The sequence below is a fragment of the Acomys russatus genome, chromosome 20 (assembly GCF_903995435.1).
Source record: "Acomys russatus chromosome 20, mAcoRus1.1, whole genome shotgun sequence".
Lineage (NCBI taxonomy): Eukaryota > Metazoa > Chordata > Mammalia > Rodentia > Muridae > Acomys > Acomys russatus.
Genome location: NC_067156.1, coordinates 5495613 through 5516089, shown reverse-complemented (window position 1 = coordinate 5516089; position 20477 = coordinate 5495613). Strand labels below are relative to the sequence as shown.

Genomic DNA, 20477 nt, shown 5'->3' with positions numbered 1-20477 from the left:
GAGCGGGGACCCTTGAACACAGGCTCCTGACGTTAGCAGATGTAGATGGCGCTGTTTGTAAGGGTCACTACAGTGAGACTAGAGCCCAGTCCGGGTATATACGTCAAGTCCACAGAGTTGAGACTGGAAAAACGACTCGGAGGTTACACAGCTAGGAAGTAGCAGTGATTGATTTTAGCAAGGCTGTTGGCTCTGGGTCCATGTTACTTGTCTCTCCTTGTGCAAAGAGCAAGATGGACACAGCAGCTCATGGGCTAATGGGTAACACAAACAAGTTAAGTTCGCAGCTATACGCGCGCATGCAAATCTGTTGAGTGCTTTCTATGTGTCAGTAACGATGCCAGATAAGGGCAGCACAATAATAAATAACAACTCAAGGTAAGAGGCATAAAGGCATCCATGAACATCCAAAGACTAGAAGCGGAAGAGAGTCAGGGCATAGTGGGAAGCAGCGCCCCCTCCTGGGAGGGCACCGCTCTACTCTTTACCTTACTGTGCCGGTCCATCGTTGAACTGGAAAATTAGCGTTGGGTTAGGGAAAGACTTGCAGTTTGAACACGTGACCATGAAATGGATGGGATAGCTTTGTCATGAATACATTAGGATGAAGAAGAAAACTTCCAGGTTCCTGGCGTGGAGGCATTGCCAAGATGAGGGTACAGCAAAAGGTATAGGGGAGGTCTAGGGGGGGTTAAGGCCCCCCTTCCCAACCAAATCTGTCCCCGGAAGTGATGACTCCCGGTGTGACTCTATTTAGACATGCCGCATTTAAGGAACTAATTATGATAATATGAGGTCTGACGGTAGGACCCTAATCTGGTAGGGCTGGGGTCTTTGAAAAAAGAAAGAGAGAGAAAGACACTAGAGATCTCTGTACGCTCTTTCAACCAGACGAGAGGTGGCTAGACCCTATTGGCATCTTATTTTTGGACGTTTAACCATCAGAAGAAATGAGAGAATAACTATCTGTCACTGAAGCCACCCAGCCTCAAGTACTTTGTGATGGCAGCGAAAGCAGCCCAGGACCACGCGAAGGACTATTAATTCACTCAGTGATGAAGGCCCACCAGGCATTGAAAGAAAGCAAGTCAGGAGCTGGGGTTGGCAGGGCTTGGTGCCCCTGCAGAGAGAAGAGGCTGAGAAGGAGCTGACAGAGGAACAGAGCATGTTGTAAACGTTAGACAGATGGTGAGTTGAGGCAGGCAGCTTTCCCTGACTCTGAGATTCGGCTGGACCTGAGCTGAGGATAAACCAAGGATTATCATTTTGGTCCAGTCGTTCTGAATTAGAAGCCATGCTTCCAAGGCATTCTGGTATGCACGCCTGAGTACATCCCAGAGTCTCAGAAGTGTCGCTGGCTTGAAAGGGTTATACGTCTTACTCCCTGGTCCCACCTGCCATCCATACTCCATAATGTGGCACCAATATATACACTGCCAGCAAGAATGGATGAAATGTGATTCTTGCCCCACATTTGGGCCACTTAAGCTATTTGGGGCCATGGACTGCTTTAACTTTTTTCTACAAACTGTGGGTTTCTGTTCTAGATAAATACTCAGATATAATATATATATATGCTGGAAATCATTTCTGTGGATTTTTACCACCCTGGAGCCCTGCCCTCTGATATGAAGCAACTCTTAATATGCACGTGTGAATGGGTCTCCATCCTAACTGTTCCCTGGAATCACATACCATGCTTGGACAAGCTCCCAGGCTGGACCCCTGGCCAGACCAAGTCCATTAGGCTCCCCAGGGAAAGGAGCTATAGGTCAGCAGATTCTGTCATCTCTACATGGAATTTTAACTCAAACTAGACTCAAAAGCTACTGTGGTAGAGAGGAGGCCTGAGGCAGATTAAAAGAAGTAAGTAGGAGCCAGTGACATGACTCAGCAGGTAAATGTGCTTGCTGCAGAGCCCAAGACCTGAACAGTAGAAAAAGAAAACTGACTCCCTACGAGTTGTTCTTTTGACCTCTATAGGTATACCCTGGCATGCATGCACATGACCACACACAACAACAAACAAATACAATTAAAACTTTTTTTTTTTTAAAGAACGAACGAAGACTGTGCTGGAGAAATGGCTCAGCAATTAGGAACCTTGGTTGCTCTTCCTGAGGAGCCTGGTTCAAGTTCCAGACCCACGTGGCTGCTCATCTCATCTGTAACTTCAGTTCCAGCAAATCCAACACCCTCCCCTGGCCTCCGTAGGCACTAGGAGCTCACACGGTGCACAGACATATATACAAAAAGAACACCCATACACAATAAATGAAATAATAATAAAAGCATTAAAATAAACCATTCAATAAAAGAACAAAGACCATGTAAATCCTCAGAGGGAAAAAAAAAAGAATTTCCCAACGAGAAAGAAAACCAATGTCTTCGGGCTGAGCCAGCTCAGATTCAGGCATCCTACCAGCCTCTCTCACATTGGTCGAGTTATGAAAGTGCCATGAAAGATACCTTACCACAGTGCTGCTTTGCCAACCTAAGGGGGCCTCACCAGGCTTCCTACCCTTGACCCTCACCCTATCTTCCCTGCTTTGCTGACTCCTTCTTTGGGTGTCATCTTAGTCCATTAGCTGCTGCTGTTACAAAAGACCTGAGAGAAGGTGACGTATAAGGAAAGTTGATTTTGGCTCATGACTCTGGAAGCTGGAAGCCCCACAAACATGGTGATGGCTAGGGCTTACTTCAGCACATGACAGATGGGCAAGCAGGCTGGTTGAAAAAGGACACACACACACACACACACACACACACACACTCACTCACTCACTCACACATAGTGGCATCACTTTATAACAACGTAATCTTGGAGTGACTAATCCAGTCCCTTTAAAAAGGCATTACTGTCCTTTGCTTTACAGTGCTGGAGAAGCAAATACAGGCTCTTCCTGCTCTGGGTTAGCACTTACTGAGTTAGACAACCCCAGACCTTGTGTTAATCCCTCTGGGTGATCAAGTCATCAAAGCCTCACCTTCCAACACCTTAGCAATCACAAACATCCGGAAGTGTTCCTAAGGAGACATATGACATTCACCCTAGAACAGCTGTGTGTATCCACCTTCTCCTTGGCTTGTGGTTCTCAAGAGTGAGGTGGGGAGCCAGCAGCAGCAGTCTTTGGGAGCTTGAACCCCCTTATCTCATTGGGACTGCCTCCATCAGACACCAGGAAAAGGTCCAGCACTCTCAGTTTCCATCGGCCTCCTGGGCCATTTGGGGCTAAGGCAAGTGTGAGCATCAGCTGGGACCACCAGCCAGGTGTTGTCCAAATCTGTGGCATTTAGAGTATCATTTTCTTTGGAGGCCTCTTACATGGGGGAACTCTTGTCAGGGAAATCCTACAGAAGATGCTGGGTGGTTAGACTGTGTCTAAGTCTTGCAGAAGTTAGACTTGGAGTTGACGGAAAGCAACATGGTCACGTTTAGGAAGCCATTTATTGCGGTGGTGTTGAAAATCACGGCGTAGGCAGCCTTGACCCCAGCCCTGTTTCCCGTAAATGATTGACAGGTCAGCTCAGCATGTACGTCTTTTGAGGAAAAGGGTTCATCACTTTCATCCGATTTTCCAGAGGGGGATTTACAGTCTCGATGTGGTTAGTTATCCTTGCTGAAGAGGAAATTGTTTTTGGGTTTGATAAATTGTATTAACTTTAGGAGCAGTGTTTCTCACAGTGGGGTCAGACTGGTCTGTGCTGAGTGTGGCATGCACATCACTGAGCCACATGCCTGACCTCTGGACTTGACACCTGAGAGTCTGCCTTTTTAAACAAGTTCTCCAGGTGGATGGGAGATCTGAGGCAGCCTCAGGCTCCATATCTAAAGCCAGCGACACCAGGCCTGAGAGACTGCTCTGTTGGCAGAGTGCTTGCCTTGCGAGCAATGAGAGGATGAGTTCAAGTCCCAGAACCCACATGAATAAGACAGATGTGGTGAAACCTATTTACAGTTAATTCTGGCAGTGAGGGTGTAGAGACCTGTGGAGGCCCGGGATGCCCTGACCAGTCCATAACCTCCTCTGTGAATTCCTGGCCAGTGAGACACCATGTTATAAAAAACAAAGTGGACTGTGGACAGGACCTGAGAAATGACACCCGAGGTTGACCTCTGACTGAACACACACACACACACACACACACACACACACACACACACACACACACACGGGGGGGGGGGGGGGGGGGTGGATTAACTGAATTTAGAATACATGTTAGTAACCAACCTTGGTGCTGAGGTCTAAAAAGCCGTTTGCTATCAATCTAAGTGCCACCAAACTGGAAATAATGCTACGGCAAGTTCATTATTCCTGGGCTTCTTTCTCTGTGATCATCCCTTAAAAGCTGTCCTTTTGTATGTCACCATGTGGCTGCAGAAGACCCTGGCTTGCATATTGCCTTCAGACCCTGGTAGTTCAAAACAGCTTCCCAGGATGGATGCAGAGCAGCCTTGTGAGATCTTCTAAGGCATGCGGACAGAGGCTGAGCAGAAGGGAGGCACAAGGAAAAACTATTAGTGAGCACCCAGCCTACCTAAGCCGCGTCCTCTCTAGAGCCAGGTGATGCGTGCTTCCTTAAACACATCTCCTTCCTACCTGCTGTACCACGTGCTTGGCAGATGGTGCCAAGAATCCGTCATCATAGCTCGTTCCCTCTCATGGAATCTCACAGAGTAGGCCGTTTGCAAGGGAAAGAGATTTATTTCTGATCGTTCTGAAAGCTGGGAATGAAAAGGACAAAATCTAGTGAGAGCCTTTTTGCTGGTAAGGATGATGCAGAGGCCTGAAGCAGCAGTACAGGGCGTCTGACGCAAGACAGCGCAACTGTGCCAGAGAGAGCTGGCTTTTATGACAAAGCCACTCCCTCCATTACCCATTAAGCTATTAATCCCCAAGTGGATTAATTGGTGCATGAGGGCCAAGCCCTTGTGACCCAGTCCTCTCCTAAAGGCCTCACCTTTCAAATGCCATTACCATATCACGTTGGGGATTATGTCTATACCACATAAAATTTGGACAATATATTCAAGCCACAGCATCCACTGATGACCAGGTTTGATTTCCGAATGTTTAAATGTTTAATATTTAGAATTTAAACCGTCAATTCTATGGGGTTGAATCTGTATAAATGTACTAAAATACAGATTTTTTTTCCTGGAAAAATAGAAAAAGAATCAAAAGAATCTGGGCTGGAGAACTGTTCAGAAAATGCACGTTCTCTGGACTTGGACTAACTAGCTGGGGAGACATGGGAGGAGTTATTTTAGTCCTCTGGATTTCCACTCATGTATAACATAGGAACCCACTTCACATGTTCCGAGTCCAAACCCTCAGCAGAAACTCTCCAAATGTGAACCAGAAATAAGACGCACACATGTGCACATGCTCGGGCGCGCGCGCGCACACACACGCACACACCTAAGGTTAGATTTCTATGGTTTCTACATCTTCATTTTCTCTTATAGCCAGAATAATATCACAAACAAAGTCTCGTCTCATGCCTTTTAACTTCAGGAAGGAGCCACAGAGAGAAACGATAGCAGCATGGATGCCGTCAGCGTTAGAGGGGGTCCGGTTTTATTTGGAGAAGTCACGTATGCTCCTGGGATGTCTCAGTCGGAGGATAGACTGCAGAAAGAGTAACCACACGGTTAGGAGTCTTCCTCACAGGATGCAGACACTGGACAACAGTGTTTCTGAGTTCCCTGCCTCTCCCTAAAGCAGTCCTCCCTGTCAGGGGTGAAGCCCCAACATCAAGTTAAGGAAATGGAACAAACTCTTTCCAGGTCTTCTTTAAATATTCAGATAAACCCATGTGCCCCTATCAGTTAAATTAAGCTTTTCTAAGAAAAAGTAAGCCAATTAGTTCAAAATGTGGGTTAGTGCTTCTGGGTATTTAAAAGGAGATTTCTTTCTTTCTTTCTTTTTTAGTTCATTAGAAAACACAGCCACAGGGCAGGTACATACTGACTTCACTTACACTCTGTGAGGAGCCACCAAACACCACGATACCGGTTTCTGATATCTGGAGCTTCAAATGCTGGTCCTTAAACTCTCTCAAAGCTTGAAATGTGTCATTAACATTATGCCCTTTTGCTTACTCCTTTCTCTTTGCCTTCATTATCGGCCATCACCAAGAGGTGCCTAGCAAGGCTAAGAAAGTGTGTTTCCTTCTTCATTTAGGAATCCTTTGTGAACTTCTGTCCGTAAAGGCAGGTCTCTGAGACATTACAAAATACCACTGTGGAACACACTGTGAACAGAAACTGCAGGACTCGTTATTTCCAGTGGCCAAACAGAAATAAAACAAGATATTTCTTAAGAAAATGGCCTTCTGGAAGTGATTTTTTTTTTTTTTTGTCATGATTTGTGAAGTGGTCACCTATGTACATTTTTTACAGACTGTTCTACTTTATAATGAAAAAAAAATGAAAAATTATATATCAACATGTGGTGATAAAATATTTTTGTTCATTTTTGTTCTTCATTTTGTTTTGATTTCATTAGTTCAATAAGCTACTTGAACATAGCAAGTAGTTTCAGAAGTATTGTATATACTGAAACCATTGTAAATAACTCTATTATTAAAAACATTTATTATATGACATTAACAAATATTATTAGTTTTTCTCCCATTTTAATTACTATTGTGATGAACAGAAATATATATTACTTAGTAACAGTACTGATGGATGCTTCATCAGGGCTCTTTAAAGACACATGGCCAGAAGATAAGGAAGTGAGTCTCCTTGTTAATTGTAGGTTTAACTGTCTTTATATTTGAGTTCTTTATTGGCCAAGTGATATTTTATTGTCAGAATATTATAACAAAGGGAGACAGCGCATTTTCAGTTTCCACAAACACACAACTTGCTTATGAAAAACCACATTCCTCTTGCATGTTACTCATTTTTTAAAAATACCTAGGAAACTGGTAGGTAACTATTAGCTGGAAAGGTCCAGAGTTACTGTCACCTGGTAGCAATTAAAGTCTAAACATTCTACTCCTGCCAATCACCACGTTAAGTTTACTGTGACCTGTTTTTCTGGCATAGCATCAAAGACAAAAATATGCCATACTTCACCTTGCCCCCAAAGACGCACACAGGAGAGCCCAGAACTTGAGTAGAATGTTTTGCAGGCTAGTCTGGTTGGGTTAGTCAGTGTTCCTTTTGTCTTCAAATGCTTCATGCTGAATTCCCTAAAACACAAGTGAGGCTTAACTTCTAGGAAAATAGAGCCTCTGTCTGACGAAGATTAGGCCATGTCTCAGTCCGTTTCTACAGCACTGATAGTCCAGGGCCTCAGGCTAGCTGTGCTCTGTCCTTGCAAAATCCCACGTACATGTCACATGTACAGAAATTTGAGTGTCAAAGAATTACTTTCTTAAGAATTAGTGGTGTGTGTGTGTGTGTGTGTGTGTGTGTGTGTGTGTGTGTGTGTGTCCGTCCGAGCATGTGCACATGTGTGTGCATGTGTGCATGCATGCGTGTTATTTCTGGTTCATGGGCTATGGAGCCAGCTTGCCTATCTCAGTGAGGTCGGGAAGACCTGGGCCACATGGTTTAACATTCTAACATTTATTTTAAATGTTTCCGCATTGTTGGGATCCAAACTTGCCTGCAACGCTAGTGTTCTTTCCCTAATGACGTACCACAGCCTACAGCATAACCTTCTAAGAATGTGTTGGCCTTGGTTTTCTTGTTTATAATGAAGTGTGGGAAATATTGGAGATTTACCAGCTAAGAGCTCATGGTTCGGCCTTGTGTGGTCCAGCACGTCTGTCATTCCAGCACTCGGGAGGCTGAGGCAGGAAGATCTTGAGTTTGGGGCCAACCTGAGTTGCATCATGAGCCCCTGCCTCAAAAGTCAAATCAAACCAAACCAACAAAATGAGCCAATAGTTTAACGTTTACCAGTGTTTCAGATGCCGTGTTAAATGCTTGACACAGAACAACATATTTCATTTTCAAAACAGCCAGAAGTTGCTGACTTGTGTCCCAGAACATAGAGTAAGGAGAGGAATGAAACATTAAAGGGGCATTTAGTGTAAGAGAAAGTAAGATTCCAACCCAGACAACCTAGGTTCAGAAAGGAAGCTCCCTGTAGCCCTGCTCCACAGACTACGGTTAAAGTTAGTTCCCTCGCTGCGCTCGAGCATCTGTACATTTATTGAGTGTTTACTTGATGCAAGGCACCTTGATGAAATATTTGGGGGGCGGGAACAAATGGGGTTACAGCCCTAAGACATGTTTTTGTCCTTTCAGAGTTATATCTCTTCTGCATTGTAGACTTAGATTACATGAGTTCAAATTTCATCTGAGTTCAAAAAACATGACTCAAGATGACCCTCAATTGAAAGCAACAGAATTAATAGTGAAATTGCAAGAGAGAAAAAAGACGTGTCAAAATAGCTTCCATTTGAATTGATATTTAACCTCAAAAGCACTTTATAAATCTTTAAGTAATCAAATCAAGAGAGCACGGTTTTCTCTTTTGATTTGTTTCTTTAATGTGATTAACTAAATGTTTTTTCTGGCCTCTGCCCAAGAGCCCACAAAATCCTGTGGGTCTAGCAATGTAAATCCTCTTCAACTCACCTCTCGTAATACAGACACCTCCATTCCCTAGACCCGCCTCTAAGGTGTGCACAATGACTCACTAGCCCCAAAGGGGGTAGGGGGAGGTGGTCCCTTTCTCCACTGCTATGACAACTTTCTACAAAATGTTCCACTAGAGAAAAACGTTGATGGTGGATATATTAATCCAAGACAGTCCTTGAATTCCCTTTAACTCCCAGCGACTGACGTTGTCTAAGCATTATTTTCATCCTGCTCTTGAACTGTAGAATATAGTTCACGGTATTTCAGATCTTTCAAGTTAAAAATCATGATAAATATGGGATTTAATCAACTACAACCCCTGTTTGTTCATTTGTCTGTAATAAATGGCTGGAGGCCTCACCCTGCCATTCTGAGGCTCTTACATGTATTGGGTCATTGGAGGAAGCAAGGCAGCTCAAAGGCGCTCATACAAAGTTCTTAACAGAGAAGCCTCAGAAAGCCGGAGGAGTGTCTGAACATTCTTACGGCTTTTGGAAGAGGTCTCCTAGTGGTGTTCTCAAAAGGCTATCCTAACTGATATGGACAACAAAAAATATGAGAATTTGAAATGGGAATCATAAAGCAGATGTGTGTGGGCATGTGGGTGTGGAGGATTCCGTCCCCAAATAACGGAGTCTCTACCGTCTGAGAAGGGAAACACAAAGGCGGAAGTGGTACTCTAATGATGCTGACAGAGACAGCTCCTGTGGACAGAGCATCTTGTGGAAGTTGCAAAGGTCTTCAGGTGGCTAACGGAGAGAAACCTGAGGGTTGGATGGCTGCAGGAAAAGCGCCACATAGAACTAGGCTGGTTTTGTAATAAGGAAACTACACCTTTTGCACAGTTGTAAGTGGTAAACTTCCTACTGTGAAGCCATGTGGAGGACTTAGAAACCAGATGGACTGGACAAGAAATAGTGCATCAACTATTTGTATGAGAGCATTTGTAATTTTTTCAATTTTGAATTGAGTATATGGAACCACAGGGTTGTTTTTTTTTTTCAAGAGATCATTTAATAAACGTGAAACTGAACTCTTTTCTGAGTTCAACCGCAATTTGATGTTACTGGTTTTTAAAAATTAAGCAACTTTCCCCGTTAGCTGTCTTTCCTTTGATGGGAGTGGTGGGAGAAAGGGCGCCTGTTTCTCGTTGTATTTGTTTTGTTTCTGGCAGTTCTGCCTGGTAACTATGTTGGCTACTAACCTGAAGAGGTCTTTTTCAAGTCTCTTCTTGGTAGCCTGCTACAGGGGGAGGAGGTCCCCCTCAGTCACAGTCATAGGGGAGGGGAGTAAGGGGAAAATGGGAGGGAGGGAGGAATGGGAGGATACAAGGGATGGGATAACAACTGAGATGTAATATGAATAAATTAATAAAATATATTTTAAAAAGAGGTCTTTTTCGGGATTTAATGACGTATCCTTATAGGCATAAAATTTTGGTAGCCAGTTATAAGCTGCGAGGAGGCAAATAAACAGCTCTGCAACAATCAGGCCAAAGTATACTTTACAAGGTGCATTTCTCGTTTCTAGTCCCTAGTTTAAACTCAGGGTCCTGCCAGTAGTCAGAACATAGCCAAGGCAGCTCCAAATCCATTAAAAAGTGACTCGTGCCTGGGTGGCATTTCCCCCTCCTCAGCCCTGCTATTCCCCCACCCCCACCGCCTGCCTTTTGCCAGTAGGGACTTGCCCTGGGGGGCATTTTGTCCTGGGAACACAAAAACTATTTTCTTTTCTGGAAATACGTTGACGTCAACTGGAAGCTGTTTTTGGTTGCTTTGTTTCCCGGAGCGTCCAACCCAGTATACCGCCTCCGGCAAACTGCAAGCAATTGGAAGCAGCTCCCCTAGAGGGGAGGGGAGCTAGTTGTCAGCGTGGGAGCAGGTTGGGGAGTGGTTGTGCCCAACCTTCTGCAAAAGTGGGGAGACTTGTGGGCCCAAACTAGGAGCTAGTTTCCCCAAGGCTAAGTCAAGGGATCAGCAGGGAGCCAGGGTGGAGCCAAGGCTCACAGCGCTTCTGGAGGTCAAGGCCACCAGTAGTTAGCTGACTTGCTAGAGCCCAACTGAGTTCTTAGCACTGCAGCGGTTCTCTGCCCTTCTAAAACCTGGCACCATCATGGGACGAAGGGCAGGCTTTCCGGAAGTGGCGGTGTGCAACCACATAGTGCTGCCTCTTGAGATGAGCTCTGGGCCATGTGAGTCCACTTAGCTACCCACTGATCCAAGGTCTGGGTAACTAGTACGTCTCTCTACAGGAGCTGAGACAGAGCCAGGGAACGAAATGACAACAAATCCGACAGCCTCTCTAGTAGCACCTGGGGAAGGATTCCCCGGAAGTTATAACCTCCAGGATCTTCTTCTCCTTGGACAGTTGTCGATGATGAGAAGGCGCCTGGGCGTGTGTGTGTGTGTGTGTGTGTGTGTGTGTGTGTGTGTGTGTGCGCGCGCGCGCGCGCGCGTTTCCCAAAGGAGCTGGAGGGAACCTGCGAGACAGGGACTTGTTACAACTTGTTTCACACCTGGCTTGGCTTCCCCGACGCTCTGTGGTGTCCAGGGCCCAGGAGGCTCTCGGAGGGCGAAGAAAGATGGCAACAGAAAAGCCACCCGTTGTCACCTCCCACTTAGATGCCCACTCGACCCATATTTAGCCTTTCTTTCTTCTTATTTAACATTCCTTGTAAATTAATTTGATGGATTGTTTCTATTGAAGCCCGGGAGGTGGGAGTGGATGGGAGGAAACAGGGAAAGAAGGAACAAATAGTTGAGACAGGACTCCCCACGGTCGAATTGAGACGCAGAGGCAAATTTCAATGACGCACGTGAGGACCTAGCGAGGCTGCCTCCAGGGAGGCCTGGCCTGGCACAAGGGCGCACTGCTGGGATCTGGCTCTGTCGGTTCTCCGTAGCCTTGTCTCAGACCTGGCTGGCAAGCCAGAGGACACCCGGGCTTCCCAAGGAATTGGAGAAAGTTAGGATGACTGCTCTGGTTATTGCAGCCAAAGAACGGTTAAGGCCCGGGTGTCACTAGGGCGCTACCCCGAGGGCCAGGTTGGGGGAGGGGATGACGCGAGGACGTGCCCAAAGCCCCAGCGCGCCGGGGGCGGGAGTTTGGCTGCAAGTGGGACAGTATCTCCTATGGGAAAGTGGGACCGGCGAGCTCTTTGGCTGTCTTTCCAGTTTCCGAGGTGCCCGCCCCCACGCGCCGGAGGCACCGTAGCCCCGAGGGCGAATGCAGGGCAGTTGGCAAGCTTCAGAAAGCGCACTCGAGACCCAAATTGCCAGAATTGTGGCGAGAGCGGGGGCGACCCAAACCCCAGCTCACTTTTTCCAACCGCCCTCTCCCGCTTATCCTTTAGGGATCCGCGATGCTTTAGTGACAACCTAGGTACCTCTCGCCCCCGGGGTGTTGTGTCATTTTGCTCTAGGGCAGGAAGGACCGCGGCCCTGGTGGGTGGCGGGTGGGTCTCTAGGGTCCCGGAAAGCTCGCCGTCCCACTTCTCCCCTCCCACCAACCCCTCCCAGTCTTTCTTTCTCGCACTTTCTCGGGGCTGGCTAGACCGGCGCAGACTTGCCCCAGACCTTTGGGGAGCGCCCCAGGTCTTTAATGACAGCTTAAAAGTGGCAGTTGGAAAAGTCTAAACAGATGAGGCTGGCGTGGGGCGTGTTCCGCTTCTAAGCAAGAGTCAGGATGGGAGCTGGGAGCCGCGCTGCTGGCCCCAGGCCCCTGCGCCTCGCCGCCAGCAAGTAGGTGGGGGAACCGCCGCAGCCGCCAGCCCCATCCCGCTCCCAAGCCTCGCCCGCTGCGCCCTGGCCGCGGGCGCAGAGAGGGTGCAGGGCCTCGCCGAGCCTTCTCCACCCAGCTCATTAACCTGCCTGCTCCGGGCGGTCCCGGACACCCGCTCCTCGCAGCAGCACCCGCGGCCGGCTCACTGCAACAGCAGCCCGGATCCCCCGGCTCCGGGGGGCAATGAGGGGGCGGTGGAGTGGGCACTGCTCCTCCGGCATTACTTAGAGAAGCGACACCGCCCCGCCCTCCCGCCGGCCCTCCCTCGCGCCCGCCCGGGCCCGCGCGGCGGCTCCGCCAGAGGGTAAGTTGGGAGTGTTTCGCCCCCACCGACAGCTTTCCCTCCCCTTCCTATTTTTTCCCCCAAAGTTTTCCTAGAAGTGGGGATAGGGCTGGGGGAGGAAGAAGGTCCTACTGGCCTCCCTCTTTTACCCTCTTCTGGCCACAATTATCCCCTACTTCCCCTCCCTGGCATCCCCTCGCCCCTCCCGAGAGGCGCTCCGGAATGACAATTGGAGCGCGGCTCCTTTAAGAGCCCGGCTTTGCCTCCCGGTAGCTGAAGGTCATTAAACACAAAAGCTCTCAGCGCTGCGGTCCAATATAGCGCATGCGCCCTGCCCGAGGACTGGCAGGGAGACGGCAATATGGCGAGAATGCCTGGCAGCGGGGACTGTAACACCAGCGCGGGCGGCAGCGCCGCCACAGCGGCCGAGAACAATGGGGAGCGGGGCGAGGGCGAGCGCGGGGCTGGGGGCCGTGGACGCCGCTACGGCCGCCCGCACTACTGCAGCGCGGGCGAGGAGGAGGAGGAAGAGGAGGAGGAGGAGGAGGACGAGATCCAAGAGGTGCAGATAACGGGGGACGAGGAGGAGGACGGAGGTGGGGGGCTGGAGGAGGACGAGGAGGAAGAGGAGGAGATGGGGATGGACTGGGAAGAGCCCCTGGAGCCGGAGGACTCGGCCGGGGAGGAGCTGGAGCCGGAGCCGGTCCATATGATCCATATGGACCAGAGCGCCGCGCTAGAGCCCGAGGCGCCACCACGACTGCTGGCGCCCCGGGCTCGCGCAGGGCCGCCGGGGGACAGCGCCGAGCTGGACCCCGACGTGCTGCAGCGCCCCGAGCGGGCCCGGCTGAGCGAGAACACCCGGCTGGCCACCCGCTACGCCGTGCGCATCTTCCGGGAGTACCTGAGCGAAAAGGCTCAGAGCCCGGACTTCGAGACTATGGACAAGGGGGCGCTGTGCCGCGTGCTGCGCTCCTTCTACGCCGAGGCCCGTTCTAAGAGCGGCCAGCTCTACAGCAAGTCGTCGCTCATCAGCATCCGCAGCTCCCTCAACCGCTACCTCAACGAGCCCCCGTACTGTCGCACGCTCGACCTCACCAAGGACCCCGAGCTGCGCAGCGCCAACCTGACGCTGGCCGCAGTCATCCGCAAGCTTGAGGAGCAGGGCGCGGGACCGGTGGTGCAGAAGCAAGCCATCACGCGCGCCGACCTGCGCAAGCTCTACACCTCCAGCGTCTTCAGCACCAACACGCCCTTTGGGCTGCTCAACAAGGTCTGGTTCGAGACGTGCATGTACTTCTGCACGCGCGGCCGCGAGAACCAGCGCGAGCTGGAAGAGGACTCCTTCGGGCTGGCCATGGACGAGGACGGTCGCAAGTTCGTCTACTTCAAGTCGCTCGGGCCTTACCACAAATCGCGCTCCTCGTCCTGGAGTAAGAAGCGTGCGGAGAGCAGCGATGAAGAGAACTTGCCGCGCATGTACGAGACGGGCACTGAGTTCTGTCCCTATGCCAGCTTTGTCAAGTACCTGTCGAAGCGCAATCCCCTCTGTAAGGCGTTCTTCCAGCGGCCCCGGGACCACTGCAGCGAGGGCGATGTGACATGGTACGAGAACAAAGCCATAGGCAAAAACTTGCTGGGCACCAGGATGCAGATGCTCTCCAAGGCAGCCAAGCTGTCCAAGACCTACACTAACCACTGCATCGGCGCGGTGTCCATCGCCACGCTCAACAGCATCGCGGGCATCGGGACCAAGCTAGGCTCCCCTGCCCCGCAGGGCTGCTATACAGAGGCTCTGAACGGGTCAGCTCGGCACCATTCCCACCATCCCCCCACTCATCCTTCCCACCACCACCGCCCGCAGCCGCCCTCGCTGGGTAACACTTACATCCTCCCTAAAGACAGCCCGGTCGGGCCCGACGTGAAATCCGAGGCTGCGCCCAAGCGCGCGCTGTACGAGTCCGTGTTCGGGTCCGGGGAAGTCTGTGGCCCTGCTTCTCCCAAAAGACTTTGTATCCGTCCCTCCTCGGAACCTATGGATGCGGTGGTGGTGGTTTCCGTGAAACACGACCCCCTGCCTCTTCTTCCAGAAGCCAATGGACACCGAAGCACTAATTCTCCCACCATAGTTTCACCTGCTATTGTTTCCCCCACCCAGGTAACCAAACCAACGTCTATGCATGAAATATTTGGCCGGTACCAGCTCGGGACTAACTTTTGTGCTACTCTAGATCAGAGTTGGGGGCGGGGGAAATTATTTATTTATTCATTTATTTATTATTTTTAAGTAGCTGTTATGTGGAACCGGATTTGATACAGTCCCTAGAAATGTAACTCTTCCTGCTTTGGGGAAAACTTTACACCTAACCGGAAAAGATGCCAGGGATCCTTAACTCCCAAGACGCCGCAGCAAAGTAAAGCTAGGAACTTCAAAGTTCTCAGAACAAAAGATTTAAGCTCGCTTTTGCAGTGCCTCTCCGTGACGCCTGAGTTTTACAGCGCAACGACCGCCAGAGCGCTGAGTAGAGTTTCTTACCTAAAACATTAGAACAAAGTTACTTTTAAAATGCTCCGTTAGATACTCGCCATAACTTATGAATATAGAAAAAAAGCACTTATAAATTATTTTTTAAACATGCTAATCCCACTTCCTGTAGATTGCTTTTTTGTTGTTGTTAAAGAAAAGGGGCGGAGACTGCTGTGGCTGGCCATCCAGTGCCAGTTTATTCTTTTAACGTGCAGCCGCGTGTAGCATGACCTTTGGGGTATCGTTCCCATTAGCGTTTGTTAAGATTACTCAGATGGGAAAGTGATGTCTGGGCTGCGGACATGATACACAGCAGTGCAGCTGTGAGGTGCCAGGCTGGCTGTGGGGCACTAGCCCGGTTGAAACTTGCTATTTGGGGATCCAAACAAGGAAGAGAAAGAAGGGTTGAGAAAGGCTGGACAAGAGTAAAACTTAGGCAGAGCTGTTCTCCTGTCCTGCGTTAGGTGTTGACATTAAATCTGAACGAGACCCACCACACAATTACTCCATTCGTGACAGTACTGAGGCTGTGTACATCCTGACTAGGGGGCTGAAGTGTTAGCAGTTCTTTTCCTTGCTGCTCTGCCCAGGAACCTGTTCACCAGCACTGTTGAGATGGTCCTGTCTTGGATGCATCTCCAGAAGGCAGACATAGCAGGTCTCTTTTGGCACCATTCTCCTGGCAGGAACCATAGGAAGTTTTTGCCATCTTGACTTCCCCTATTATCATCAGCAGAAATAGGAATTCTGCTTCAAGTCTGGAGCTATATGGTGAGGGCCCATCACTATCTTTGCGCTTTTTCTCCAAAGTGGAAAGAAATACCAGTTCTGGACAAGCTGCCGCTTTCAGAGGCTTACCAGCCAGTGGGCATGCCTCAAGGCTGCCAGGAAGGGCTGTAAATAACAGTCTCAGGAACACTGGCCTCTAAACCACACAGCGCCTGTAGGCTGTGCCCCTCTGTGCTTCTCTTTGTGTGGTTCACACTGACAGGTTGTCTAAAGGTGTTTTAAAGCTGGAGAGAGTTTAAGTTGAGGGGAGGGTTGCCTTTTCTTTGTAAGCAAAATAGAAGAATGTTCTCATTCTTGTAATAAATGCCCTCCAAGTGCCCTGGGTTAGAGTCGCACTTGATTAAGGGTTTTAAAGCCTAAGAATGTGTATTAACTATGTACATATGCAGAATAATACTGATAGGGTTTGTCTACTGACACCTGTCAGTTCCCAGCATTGACGTCATATGGATGTATGACTGAAGGGACCATAACAGTTGTTCCTCCTCCTCTTCCTCCTCCTCCTCCTTTTTGTTTTCTGCCTTTGATTTTCTATGACTGCACCCCCTGGTTACTGTTTCGATTACTCTAGTGGGTCAAAATCAGCCTATAAAACTTCATACTGACACTTTCATAATTCTCAAGTCATTGCCAGGCAACTCCCAAGTTAAATGTAGATCTGGGTATATTTTGATTATATAATTATTAACTGTGGATGTCCAATGAGGTTTTAGCTGTAAGGCTGTATTAGTTAAAACTCTACAGAAAATGGGTTCTGTTTGTGTTTCTTTGGGGGAGGGGGGGTTCCTAAGGATCAAGCCTAGAGCCCTGTGCACGGTAGGCAGGTGCTGTAGTCTTTAACTCCATCTCCAGCCCTGTTTGCATGTATTTAATAGTCAACTTTGCAGTTAGAATAGAGTAGAAAGCATTTCTTTTTTAAGAAACCAGCAGTAAGATATTGAAGACATTAAACTGCTGCGTCCTTTAGCACTCACTTGAAGGGGTCTCAGCATGAAACCGATGTTTACATTAAGGAGAAAGATGGTGCTAAAGTTTTACCTTTGGCATGTATTGAAATCCCCATCTTTGCATTAATAACTGTCAAGGTTAGTGGTCAATGGCAATGTAAGACATCCATTCTCTCACTCGTCTCAATCCCCTGGAGAGGGCTGCTGGACTTTGAACCCTAGCTGTGTTTTTCTTAATTATAAGTACTGTACTCTAACCTTAATAGTGGCCACTGGTGGCCATGCTAGTACAGACTTCTTAAGGCAGAGCCCATGCTCCTCTGGTGCCTAAGTCTCCTCTAACATGGTGAGTTCCCCAGGGGATGAAGAGTCTGCCAGTTGAGATAAATGTGCAGAATAGTCCCCTTTTATCCTCTGGAGACACATTCCAAGACCACCACTCACACATAGAACTGAGCTATGGATATACCTCAGGCTTTTCCCCCTAGAGATACATACCCGTCATAAAATTTGATTTATATATCATGCACAATAGGAGGGGGACAATAGCATCTTTGGATAAAAATAGAACAAGCACAATATTCTGCAAGAAAACTTATCTAGTGCTTATGACTTATTTATTTCTGGAATTTTCCATTTAATATTTTTAGACCATTAGTTGACCTTGGAAAAGAGAACCATGGGGTAAAGGATGATTAATTTCTTTCCCTTTTTGTTTTTGTTTGTTTGTTTTTTGTTTTGTTTTTGTTTTTGTTTTGTTTTGTTTTGTTTTAACTCCTGAGGTTGTTAACAAGTGTCTTCATCTATGGGGATGGTAGAAAAATGAATACACTCAAGAATGAATAGGAGTGTGGAATTTATGATGTTCCCTCTCTGTATCTGCCTTTGGGAGGGGGTAATAGTAATACTAACTGACCAACTCTAATTATCTTTAGTGGTTCTGGAAGTCAGAAGTACTTTATGTTTCTTCCCCGCCCCCACCCCCACCCCCATGCAGAAGCGTCATGATGATCAAATTTTTGGCAGCAATTGCACACTCAATTGAACTTTGTTATTTGTTTATTTATTTACTTCGGTGCTGGGAGTGGAACTTAGTACTTCACATCTGTTAAAGACATACTTGCTGTGCTCCATTTTTAAAAAGTTTGACACCATCAAGCATAGCGGTACACAGTGTAAGCCCATCACTGGGACGGTTGAGGAAGCAGAGTCTTGTGTTTGAGGCTAGCCTGGGCTCTATAGTGCAACCCTACCTCAAAAATAAAACTTTAAAAATGTTAAATAGGAAAAATAGGAGACTGAGCACTGTACCCTACACCTTTATTCTCTTTGCATGAAAATACAGCATTTTACCTACTTGAGTAGATGGTAGAAGTTTGTAGCATGCTTGTTTTCCTGGGATAGAACGTAGAGTCTCAAGCATGCTCTGTAGGCTCTAATGCTCAACTGTATCTCAATCCTGGAATTTTATTCTTCATCACTCAAAGGTATTAATAATTTTATCTATTAGTTGCCACGGGTTTTTTGCTGATGTTTTTAAAGATGATTTGAAGCTGAAGACATAGCTCAGTGATATAGCAAGTGCAGAGCCCCATCAACACCCCCTCCCCCTTCTTCCCCCTCCACCCCCACCCCCACACCCTGCCTCTCTGTCTCTCTCAACTTCAGAAGTACTTGCAGACTTGTGACCAAGGTGACTGGTTACATTTGCTTGGCCCTAGCCCAGATAGGGTATGTCCCTTCTTTCTGTGTGACCTGCCTTACTGTGCTGTTCTTGAGTTGATCCTTACAGTGTACAAGCTGGACACAGGAGCAGCCACCTAGCTGATACCCATGGCTCTTTCATTTACCTTCTGGAAGAGGCCAGTATCACTGTTGCTTTTTGCGGGGATGCAGTGGTGTGGGAGAAGGTTGTGCTGTGTAGCCCAAGCTGGCCTAGAATTGCTGGTCCTGCCGCCTTTGCTGGGATTGCAGGTGTGCCCTGCAGTGCCTGGCGCCCACAGGCCTTACTCTCACTCACAGATGGTAGTGCTGAAGAAGCTGCTCTGTGCCACGTGTGTATTTGATGGAGAGAAGTGTTTGTTTGATGCAGTACTGAAATCATCTCTGAGGCTGCACTATGGGTCGGAAGACTAGGCAGGAGAAATGCTGTTTTGTAAAGGTGAGAGTTTGTGCAGGTGTGAGGGATAGTGGCAAAAACTTTGCGATGGTCACTTGGGAGCACTAGGCTTAACTGCCTGGTTAAAATAAATGCGTGTCTTCCTGGTCTTTTAGTATTGGTTTGTGGCTACGTCTCTTTTTCTACAGCAAGATGCTCTTTTCGGGAAATTTCACATTGGCAGAGGAGAGACGCGTCTTGTGCATGAGTGCGTGGCTTATCTTTTTCATTCAGGAGTGTTGACTACTTCAGCCTTGTGCCAGGAATTTACAAATTGATCAATTTTCTACTTGGCAAGTAGTGTCATTGGCAAGATTTCAGCTTCATTTCATATTAAAACCAAAACAAAATGGAAAAAAAGTTAAAAGGCACTTTTTTTGAGGGGCCGTGGTGGTTCTAAGGCCTCTTGTGGCCCAGGCTAGTCTTCAAGTCCTAAGCCCCCTGTTTCTACTGCCTGAGTGCTACAGGTGTCAGTTGCCATCATACCTGGCTGATGCACTCAATGTTCTGCAGCCATTATTGAAGCAAAGCAATCTAGTTTTATACTTTTCTTTATGAAGTCTTACATGTTATTATTACCATCAGTACCAGGAGATATTACTATTATTATTATTATTATTATTATTATTATTATTATTATTATTATTATTATTGATGTTTTCATTACTGTTGGTGAAATAGGGTCTCACTGTGTTACCTAGGCTGGTGGCCATTTCCCTGTCTCTGCCTTTTGAGCAACTAAATTAGCAGGGGTATACCATCACACCCAGAAGTTTATTATTTCAACCTTACAAAAAAATCAATACCAAAGGCCAGTTCACTGTGGGACAAGAAGTAGGTGCTGACAAACAAAAGCTGGGGTGTCATCTGTGTAGCATCTCTGCTGTCATCTGTGGAGCATCCAATCTTTGGGCGCCTCTGAGTTGAGCTGTTATCCACAAAGTTTATGGCTAATTCTCCCAATCCCTAAATCCTGTAACGCATTAAATACTTTTATGCTGGCTGTGTTCATCTCTATCCTGGGCCACAGATTGGATATCCCTACAGCTCCCGATGTATAAGGTAAACTTTTTTATCACTCTATTTTAAAATCAGATATCCCTAAAGACACTCATTTGTTATTATCGGGGTAGATTTGAACAGAGAGAAGCCTGGTTTTCTGAGACAGGCCTCATATAGCCCAGGCTGGCCTTGAACTCATTCTGAGGCCAAGAGTTGAATTGCTGATCCTTCTGAGTTGAGATTATAAGTTCACACCGCAACACCCAGCTTTTGGGGTACTAGGGATTGAACCCACAGCGTCATGCATGTGAGGCAGGCGCCCTACCAGCTGAACCACAGCTCTAGCCTCAGAGATTCTTTTCAGAACTGCTAGTTGGACTGCA

At 47.7% G+C, this 20477-nt stretch overlaps 1 protein-coding gene across 3 annotated transcripts in view; it reads left to right on the top strand.

The window, feature by feature from the left end:
• The window catches only part of Kctd1 (potassium channel tetramerization domain containing 1), a 196480-nt gene that overhangs the window by 86596 nt on the left and 89407 nt on the right, over positions 1–20477 (top strand). Inside the window, exon 1 of one of the 3 annotated variants that reach the window (XM_051163019.1) lies at positions 11638–12692. The exons of 1 other annotated variant lie outside the window; for it this stretch is intronic. Coding sequence is in view for 1 of the 2 variants with exons in the window: in XM_051163017.1 (XP_051018974.1) it covers positions 13033–14829 (1797 nt within the window). In the remaining variant the exon portion in view is untranslated. One more of the 3 variants, XM_051163017.1, reaches the window with a different exon arrangement.